At 47.3% G+C, this 10000-nt stretch overlaps 2 protein-coding genes across 2 annotated transcripts in view; both read left to right on the top strand.

Annotated features, from left to right (window-relative positions):
- fgf10b (fibroblast growth factor 10b) overlaps nt 1–1390 on the top strand; it is a 7861-nt gene extending 6471 nt beyond the window's left edge. Inside the window, exons 2-3 of the mRNA XM_068566554.1 lie at nt 1–81; nt 811–1390. The exon at nt 1–81 is cut by the window's left edge and continues 23 nt beyond it. Coding sequence (XP_068422655.1) covers nt 1–81; nt 811–1002 — 273 coding nt within the window. The 3' untranslated portion in view covers nt 1003–1390. The remainder of the gene's footprint in view (nt 82–810) is intronic.
- Nucleotides 1391–4663: 3273 nt separating this feature from the next.
- paip1 (poly(A) binding protein interacting protein 1) overlaps nt 4664–10000 on the top strand; it is a 5971-nt gene continuing 634 nt past the window's right edge. The window contains exons 1-11 of the mRNA XM_068566709.1: nt 4664–5074; nt 6141–6292; nt 6486–6689; nt 6809–6921; nt 7074–7185; nt 7704–7829; nt 7968–8074; nt 8277–8394; nt 8558–8612; nt 8876–8960; nt 9599–10000. The exon at nt 9599–10000 is cut by the window's right edge and continues 634 nt beyond it. Coding sequence (XP_068422810.1) covers nt 4915–5074; nt 6141–6292; nt 6486–6689; nt 6809–6921; nt 7074–7185; nt 7704–7829; nt 7968–8074; nt 8277–8394; nt 8558–8612; nt 8876–8960; nt 9599–9686 — 1320 coding nt within the window. The 5' untranslated portion in view covers nt 4664–4914 and the 3' untranslated portion in view covers nt 9687–10000. The remainder of the gene's footprint in view (nt 5075–6140; nt 6293–6485; nt 6690–6808; nt 6922–7073; nt 7186–7703; nt 7830–7967; nt 8075–8276; nt 8395–8557; nt 8613–8875; nt 8961–9598) is intronic.

Genomic DNA, 10000 nt, shown 5'->3' with positions numbered 1-10000 from the left:
GACGTGGGAGTGGTGGCCATCAAGGGGCTGAACAGCAACTACTACCTGGCCATCAGCCGGAGGGGAGAGCTGTACGGAGCGGTGAGTATCCGAGGGGTCAAGAGGTCAAGGGGTCAAGGGGTCAATCCTGGAGAGAGAGAGGCACTCTGTTCATTTACATGATGGATTAATTCAAATCTTGCTTTAGTCGGACTATGCTCTCTTTCGGGGCAACTGCTGTTATCCTAATATACATGGCAGTGAATAAATCAAATCATTGGCCGAAAGCATGTCCTATCCGATACGATAGGTGGCGCTGTTTTCATTACATGTAGTGGTGATACAGCCATCTCCGCTTGACCTCTTCACTCTTCATGATGGAGAGAACCCCGCTAGCTTCGGTGGTTGTCGGTGAGCTAGCGGAGAGCAAACAGGGAACTAGCAGCAGCGCTAGCTGGCTACAGCGGGGAGCTAGCAGAGACACCCACCGAAGGTAGCATCGTCCTGTAACCCGACTTTTACCATGTCGGGATGTCCAAATTATCAACCGAGTCGGATCGAGTTATCCAGAGGTGTTAATCGGATCGTAGTCGGACCGCAATTATTCGAACAAAGGTGTTCACATGAATGGGATAATTTGATTTCAGTCCGGCTAAGCTAGTAATTCGAATGCATGTAGCCACAGTCAGTGTTGGACTCTGCTGTCCTTAGCGAAGGAGGTCTCATCTTTACGATCCGATCACACGATCTACAGTCGAGTTTGAATTTTGCGCCGTCAAAACGAGCCGTTTCCTCGGCCCCTTGACTCCGATCCTTTTTCCCGCTTCGCAGAGGGAGTTCGGCGTCGACTGCACCCTGAAGGAGCGGATCGAGGAGAACGGCTACAACACGTACGCCTCGGCCGAGTGGAGGAACAAGAAGCGGCAGATGTTCGTGGGCCTGAACGTCCACGGGAAGCCGCTGAGGGGGAAGAAGACGCGCAGGAAGAACACGGCCACCCACTTCCTCCCCATCATGCCGTGAAGGGAGGAAGAGGACGAGGAAGAGGAGGAGGAGGAGGAGGATGACGACGCGCAGCACTGGACGGAGACTTTTTTCCGATACTGGAAGACGAGAATAAACAATAAAAAAGCTGTAAAATAAAAATAAAAAAGACACTCGCCTGAGGAATCTCTGGGTTTTGGAAACGAGGCACTAACACTGTTACGAAGAAAGAAAAGAAACGCGGCCTCTGCTGCCCGTGGAGACTTTATTCTGGTGGGAGATGATGACGATGATGATGATGATGATGTGTGTTTCTGTGGCATGGGGATGCAATATTTATCCTTTTGTTTTTTTCTGTGCCAACCAGTTTGCAACTGGACTGATATGTGTGTGTGTGTGTGTGTGTGTGTGTGTATATGTGTGTGTGTGTGTGTGTGTGCAAACGCGGACGAGGCGGAGGAGGTGAACCCCGTCCCGGCTAGCGTAGCGCGCTAGCGTAGCGCGCTAGCTAGGCGCTGGAGACGTTACACACCAGATGATCCGCGATTTCAACAACGGCGGACGACACATTCAGAGCAAATGTTTGATACTTAACCACTGCGTTTTGACTGTATTGTAATGATTTATTTATTTTGTGAAATATTTAACTAGTGGAGAGGGGACGGGAAGTGGGGGGGGGACCTACAAGGCAAGCATCCCTTTGCATTCTCTACTTTTTATAGGAAACTCTGTCACGTGGAAATAAAATACAGTTTTTTTTTCTCCTCCTGCGACGCGCCCGTCTCCCTTTCTTCAAAACATACGACTATAAAACAACCTGACCGTGTGTGTGTGTGTGGTGGGAAGGGGGGCATTTGCACACACAAAAGCGGTGAGAAACAAACGGCCGGACGAGCGTTCGAAGGGTTCACGGTGAGTCTTATCTCTGGCAACGAGCAACGAGCCAGATATTCCATGTGGCAACCATTGCGCTAATGATTTGTTCCCAAACACGCAGAACCCACCGCAACAAAATGAGGGAGGGAGCGTGGGGGTGAGGCGGGGGGCAACTTCCTGCAGTGTGGCGGCCCGGTTGATGCTGACATCGTTTCCTCGTAGCGTAGCAGCCGATTGCCGCGAGGCTGCAGCGACGAAGGTGCCGACGCCCGCTCATGTCGGCCTGCGCCACGACTGCCAAAACAGGCTTCCGGTGGGCCTTTTAAAGGGGAACGTGTGTGTGTGTGTGTGTGTGTGTGGAGGCATAACTTGTGAATGAGAGATATGACCTGCGTCTGACCACCCACTTCCCTCAGTAATCATCTGCAAACACACTAATCCATGGCAGCTGCCGCGATGCCAGATCAAACGGGACGCCGGGGAGAACATTAACACCGCAGGCTTCCTTCCGGGCCTCATGCGCTCCTCTGGCCACGCCCCCTTTCTCCCTCCCCCTCCTCCTCCCTCCCTCTTATCCTGACGCATCACACACACCGCAGAAAGCGCGTGGAGGGATGAATTCCCCAAAATGCATCCAGGTTGGCCGACGACAAAACACCATAATAATAATAAAGCGCCTCCGACCCTCCAGCAGGAGTCTGGGCCGCGTTCCATTTTATAGACGGCAATGGTGGCCTTTAATGGCCGCTCTCAAGGGGCCGCCGCGACCAATGATTTACACGGAGGAATGCCACCGGTGCCTCCCCCGCTCCAGGACAGCCGAGGCCAGCGGCCACATATGGGATACTGTTTCATGACCTCTCTCTCTCTCTCTGCACCCGACCACCGCAGCGCCGCAAACACATGCAAACTCATTTCAGACCAAAAAAATACCCTTTTGGACTGAAATGAGTTTGGATGTGTTTGTACTAAACTCAAGGAGAAAATAAAAGTTATTTAGCGCATTAGTATTAACCAGTGGTTCTCAAACTGTGGGGCGCGACCTTCTAGTGGGGCATGGAGGTATTACAGGTCTTTTTTTTAATATCCTTTATTAATCCCACAGTGTGGATATTATTCTCTGCATTTTTTGACCAATCCTTAGTGATTAAACTCTCTGAGGTCTGAGTTTAATTTCTCGATTTTGCATAATTTTTTTAATTCACTTTTTTTTAAAGGCACTTGCATATGAGACACGCATGTGTTACATCAAAAGTTGCAGAACAATCTCAGTTTTCTATATAACGAGGCACCATTGTCCGAAGGCACAAGTGTGAAGTGATAATATGGCCCTAAAGATGAAAAAAAGCGGGCGCGGACCCCAAAGTGTGCTGGGGCTTCAGGGTCTTGCTCTCGGACACTTCCACATGAAACTATGGGGAGAACATTGATGAACCGGCTCCCTTTTTTTGACAAATATGAGTTATTTTTTGCACAGACAGAACTTTATATGTGCATTGTTCTAACAAAGTGATTGCACATGTTATTAGTTTCTGTCTGTTGGAGCGATCTGGTTTACTTGAAAAGGATTTCAATGTTCTTTATTCTATTATTTGAAAAAAGCAAAATGGAGGACTCTCAGAAAGTCGGACCATTTTCTTACAAGTTTGTTTGCGTGCACCATCTCCTCCCAACACCAATGTGTTTGTCACCTTGTGCATTCCTGACATTTGTGAATGTTTGAACCCGTCCTTTCAAGGCCCTGGCACGGGGAGCGGCAATAACACGGACTACTAGGTGGCAGTAATCGGTCCATCAGAGCGGGGCTTCGCATTTCTGGCAAGAGGAATTCACCGTGGCATAATGCGAGCCAGCTTTTTGGGAAACAAGTGGAAAATGACTGGGGGCTGAAACAACTAATGAATACTTAGACCTGAGAGGTCTGGTGCAACACATGTTTGTAGTGGGCAGCTACTGAGAGCGCGCGGGACAAGAGAGGCTCTTCCAAAGGGGTTGCAGGAGCTCCAGAGTCTTCAATGTGAAATGTTACAACATATTTTAGATCAGTGTTAAGTCCTAATGTTGCGCTGACATGCGTAAACCCACAGAGGGGCGGCAGCTGATGTTGCAGACTCTCATGTTGTCTAGATATATATTTTTCTTACACCCTGAGCAGGAGTTCCATAACATCAAGCAACTACGCATATAGTTGTTCTTCTTTAAATGAAAAAACAGCATTAGGAGAGTTACAGGTGAATTACTAAAAAATAAGGTAATCTGATTTACAGATTTCCCTACCCACAACAGGTTATAATGAATGACGGTCCGGAAAGAAAAATATTCATACTTACAATACTTAAATTAGTGCTACTTTATACTTTTAACTATTCAGGTAGAAATATTGTAACTTTCAATGGAGTGTCTTTTGATTGAAATCATCTTATAAATGACTTCTTCAAGCAACTACAACAGTAAAATGCTTAGATACACACATCTAAGTCCAATACATAATGCTCAAACATTAAAATTGGGCTTTTCTTTGGATGATGAGTGCTTAAACATTCATTTCTCTAGTAATACTTATGTACTTTTAGGGACAGTACAAAGATGATTAAAGTAGAGGTATATTTAACTTTTCACTAAAAAAACAATAAATAATAATAATTAATTTTTTGAAAGCAAAACCATCGCGAATGTTGCTTTTATTGGACATTTATTTTGGTATTTTCTTGGCGACACCGTGCTGTACTTCCAGAAGTCGCCGCCGTTTATAGTGTAGTTCCTCCTCCGCGCCGCTAGGGGGAGGCAGTGTAATCTTTGGGGTCACGCAGTGCCATCGATAATCTGCCACAGTGAGTTTGTTGTGAAAGGAAGTCGTCAAAAAAAAAAAAGTTGTGTATACACCGTGATAGTCGCCGTTAGATGAAAAAAAAGAAAAGAAAAGAAAGGCATCATGAAAGAGAGATAGGGAGACTGTGATCAAACACAAGCAACGGCTACTGCGCGGATACAAAGAGCTACTAACGTCATTTCTTCCTCTGTTTTTCTTATTCTCTTGTTCTTCTGATGCCGCTTTGAGAGCGAAGGCGAGCAGTTATGGACGAGACTTTCGACCGAGCTCCCGGAGCGGGGAGATCCCGAAATGTCCTCTCGTACCCCGGGATACCCGGTAACGCCGGGGACTGCGCTGAAACCAAAGTCGCGCATTTCAACCAAAGGGAGCCGCTGAGGCAGCCGAGGACTTCCCCGCCTTTCGGTAAGAGAGCCCCCCGTCAGCTAGCTAGCTAACGACGACCGAGCTAACGGCTAATTCACGACGCTCACGTCGCTTTCAATTTCGTTTTACGTAGAAACGCCAACTGGCCGACAAAAAAAAACTGCGTTTGGCTGAATTGAACAGCAGCCATACGAGTTCTTCCGACGGGTCTTATCGTTTTAACCTCGTCCTAAATCACCCTGTTCCGTATTTAGCGAGCCAGCTAGCTTTCCAAATAGCATTCATGTTAGCTAGCCGTTCGCTTTTCTTTTTTGGCGTTGCGACATTGCACCTGTTGGGATTTGTTGATTCATGTGAGCTAAATAAAGCTCGCGCTCAGATGTCACACGGCTGATTCGTTACGTGCGTCACATAACGTGAGCTAACACTTGTAGCCGAGCTAACGGGTGTGTGTGTTAAGCGAGCGACGCCGAGCAACGGGTGTAAGAATCGGTTTCACTTCTGGGGAAGTGACACTGAGAAACCTGGGGGAAGAAAAGTGATGTCGCAGTAAAACTTTATCACGTGCTTAATCTTTTTCTATGAACGAGTCTGATGGGTTTGACAATCAGAGGCCCTGTTGTGATCTCTTTTGTTGTTGTGAAGGACCGTGTGTCTGTATGGTCTTGGGTCAAAACCACGTGATTACACAGGCAGGTTAGAAATGCACAACCTGTGTGTTCACCTGCATACTTCATCTATCCAGCAATGTTTGGGTATTTTTTTCCCCGAACACCTTATGACTCCATCGCCACAATTCATAGCCAGCAGGATCCAGTGCTGAGTTCTGGTATTGAACAACTGGCAATCCCCCCACGCAGATACCACACCAGTGGGTTCATGTGCAGCTGTGTGTACTGTGTGTTGTTATGTGCCGTCTTAGCTCTCTACTAACATCAGATTCTCAGTTATTATTTGTATTGTCGTGCATCGTGAGCACAGCAGGACAGTGCTGCACACTGTGCCAGACTACATCTTTGATTCCCCGCCAGCAAAAAGAAAGTGGGATGAGTAGAAGTCGCACACAACAAAGACTGACAACGCTTTTCTTCTTCTTCGTTTTTAGATTTGAAAAGACAGAACAATCCCCAACAAAGTGCAAATGCCAACAGTACGCCTGCCCCCCGGGGTTTTAACGAAGGGGACTCCGTGGTCAAGTCGTCGACGCTTTCAGCCAGCGCCCCGGAGTTTGTCCCCTCTGCGGCGAACACGTACGAAGTAAGAGGAATTCACAGACGCCATTCGCACACAGCATTGCATTGTGACGGTTCTCTTCTCTTCTGAAGTTTGTTTCCGAGGAGAAGTTAGGAACCGTGTCAGTGATGAACCGCTTTGCATTAGAAAGACAATGTGGCTCTGGAGTTTCTGTGCAGTTATTCCTGTATATATTTATTGTGCTTTTCTCTCACAGGAACCCTCGTTTTATGACGACGGCGAAGGCTATTACGACGAGCCGACCTTGGCTGAAACCGTCGCAGAATTCCTCGACCACCTGAGCTCCTCGCCGGGGTCCTTTGAGTCGGATGTGGAAGCCATCACCGGCATGCTCAACTCCTGGGTCACCACCGAAGAGCTGTTGAACGAGCTGGTGGAACTGATCTACACGCAGGTTCAGGTCCGGCCCTCATTTAGCTTCTTAGTGTGGAAGAAAAAATGTCATTTCTTTCTAATGTTTTTTTTTTAAACCAGACCTTTCTAAATATACCGCTCTTATGACACAACTTTTCATTGCAGTCTACTGCCATTCCTAACTTTGCGTACACTGGTGCCCGGCTGTGCAACTACCTCTCCCATCACCTCCATGTCAGCCCGCCAAGTGGCAACTTCCGTCAGCTGCTCCTGAAAAGGTGATTTATTCCTGTCTTGTTGGATTTGATGTTTTTCGTCAACACACGAAAAAACATCCCCTCTGCCTTTTCTTTAAATCGGATTTTGAACCGCCAATGCTCTGGGTCAAAAAGTTCCATTGAAGAGGACGACTGTTTTTTTTCTGTTGTAGATGTCAAACACAATTCGAACAGAGGGACGCAGCGGCTCGAGGAGATCCGGAGACTCAGAAGAAGTTCCACTCCTTTGTGCTCTTCCTGGGGGAGCTCTACCTCAACCTGGAGGTGAGAGGTTCTCTTTCAGGCCGCGTTGCGTTTGTCGAGCTCCTTGTTAGACATCAGCACAGCAGGAAGTCTCTACATCTTCCGTCGCAAACTAAAAAGACATCTTTTTCGACTGCACCTGGAATAAAGAAGGTAGTGCCGAAGTAGCACTTTATTAGCATTTAAATGTCTCTTTGTAGTTTGACTTTATTTTAAAAAATTGTACTTTCTTGATTCTTTTTGTTCTGAGTTTGTTCTCACGGTTGAATGTACTTATTGTAAGTCGCTTTGGATAAAAGCGCCAGCTTAATGTAATGTACATGGTGAAGCTTCCTTTGAGTCAATAATTGGCGGCTGTAAAAGCCCCCAGACGACGTCCTTGAGGACTTTTCCGGCCTCTATTCAGTTTAAAAGAGCAACAGCAATCTAGGGAACTTTCCAACTCCTCGTCGCGCAGTAATTCGTGGAGAGACTCTTGTGTTTATAGAGCTGACCGCCTGCTCTCTGTGTCATTTATTTATTCATTCATTTTCTTGTAGGTAAAGAGCGGGAAAGGACCTCCAAACCGAGCCGCTATCCTCCTGTCTGCGTTGAAAGACCTGTTGAACAGTCTGCTCGCCAAGCCCGTGGACTCTAATCTCATCTGCGCCGTCAAACTGCTGAAGGTTTCAAATCTCAACCGGATCATTTAACAGACTTTGTATGGAAGGTTTTCTGGCTCGCTCTACGGTTCAGGCAGGTTGTGAGAATGTCTTTTGTGTGTGTGTGTGTGTGTGTGTGTGTGTGTGTGTTTTTATTCACAGCTGACGGGCTCCATCCTGGATGACGCGTGGAAAGAGAGCGGAAAGCCGCACATGGAGGAACTGATCCAGAGAATAGAAACTATTCTGCTGGACGCCACCTGCAGCCGGTGAGTGTGCTAGTGTGCAGCTGCTATGTGAGCTAACGCTAAAGCTAACCATAAAAAACATGCATGCTTGCACCCAAAGACAAGAGATGAAACCAATGTGTACCAGTTAGCTTTTAGCACACAATAAACACACACATATCATTATTTAAACTTCATGATACGGGTGTTTTTCTTCTTCTTCTTCTTCTTCTTCTGCCACCAGGGATGTCAGACAGATGCTTCTGAAACTGGTGGAGTTGAGATCGAGCGACTGGGGCAGAGTCCGCGCCGCCGCAGCGTCCAGCAACGCCACGCCAGACAACGACCCCAACTACTTCATGGTGAGCGCCGGGTCCAGCGCCCGGGGTAACCCGCCCGCCCGCCTCTTCTCTCTCTCTCTCTCTCTCTCTCTCTCTCTCTCTCTCTCTCTCTCTCTCTCTCTCTCTCTCTCTCTCTCTCTCTCTCTCTGTGTTTCATGGTATTTGTTCTCCCCCCTTCTCTCAGAATGAACCCACGTTCTACACAGAAGATGGGACTCCTTTCACAGCAGCAGACCCAGGTGAGTTCACTGTCTCCCGGCGTCGCTAAACCACACCCACCAGATCAACGAGAAGAGGTTCACGCACACGCATGACGATATTCATATCTACATGATCATCATTATCATTTTAGACACAAATAATTGCCTCTTCTCAGTCATGAATAAGTCGTTTTTAGACAAGAAAAAATCATTCCTCTCCTTTAAACGCTAAACGCAGTCGTCCTGGCTCGCCACCTTCGCGCTTTAACCGCCAGACTCTTTTTTTTATTTTATTTTTACAGACTACGCTGAGAAATACCAAGAGATCCTGGACCGGCAGGATTACTTCAACGATCTGGACGGAGAAAATGGAGAAGAGGAGGAAATGTAAGTAGACACAAAGCGGTTTTAAAGGTTTGCAGCCACCTGCATGAACACCTGAAGCCATTTCATCTGAATGAAATGAATCGGTGACGACCATTTTCAAATTGCTTTATTGTTTTGATTTGGCTGCGGGGCAATCAAGAGTAAACACAACCCACAATGCGGCTGTAAAACAGGGACGCTTCACTTGCTTATAGTGACTTTAAAGATTATTAATATTGTCTGATGTCACATCCTCCTGTGGCTCTGACTCTTCACTACGTGATGGTTTTGTATTGGACCCGATCCCGTGAGCGTCTCCGGTCACATGACCGCATAGCGACTTCACCTGTCGGGGGCCCCTGCGCTCTGTGAATTGGGCCCACAATGCAACAGGTTTCAGCCGTTGCCTCAGATTCGGTTTAGTCAGCAGCTGCGTGTGAAAGAGGGCTTAGCTCGCCCCCTGTTCACCCCCATCTCTCTCTCTCTCTCTGTCTGTCTGTCTGTCTGTCTGTCTGTCTCTCTGTCTGTCTGTCTGTCTCTCTGTCTGTCTCTCTGTCTGTCTCTCGCTCTCTCTCTCTGTCTGTCTCTCGCTCTCTCTCTCTCTCTCTCTCGCTCTCTCTCTGGCACAAAGTTCCTAAATCTCTCTCGTTTGTTCACAGATACGACTCCGAAGACGAGATGGAGCCCGAGATGGAAGAAGCCTTCGAGAAGTTTTGTTTAGAATCGGAGAAGAAGCGGCAGCTGTGAGGCGGCGGCGTGTGAATCCGCGAGAGCTCACAGGCGAACTCGACTTGAATGTTGAGAGAAAACACTCGAAGGAAACTAACACCCGATAGGTTCAAACTTTCATTTTACCGCGAGCGTTTGTTTTTTTTAAACGAGATGTTCATAGTTGCACTTCTGACGCAGTTTCTTTTCTCAGTCGGCGTCAATTTTTCGGGGGACGGGGGACAATCGACGGGGTTGAATTGTTCAAAAGATATTCGAGGTATTAAGATGTTTTTATTTTTTTGTGTGTGGGAGGAGGGGGGGGACATGAAAGTTCTCTTTTGTTTTTAAAT

This window comes from Clinocottus analis, unplaced genomic scaffold (assembly GCF_023055335.1).
Source record: "Clinocottus analis isolate CAN_PGR_092001 unplaced genomic scaffold, fCliAna1.0.p SCAF_7, whole genome shotgun sequence".
Classification (NCBI taxonomy): Eukaryota; Metazoa; Chordata; class Actinopteri; order Perciformes; family Cottidae; genus Clinocottus; species Clinocottus analis.
Note: the sequence above shows the minus strand (reverse complement) of the source record. Positions and strands in the feature narration are given on the sequence as shown.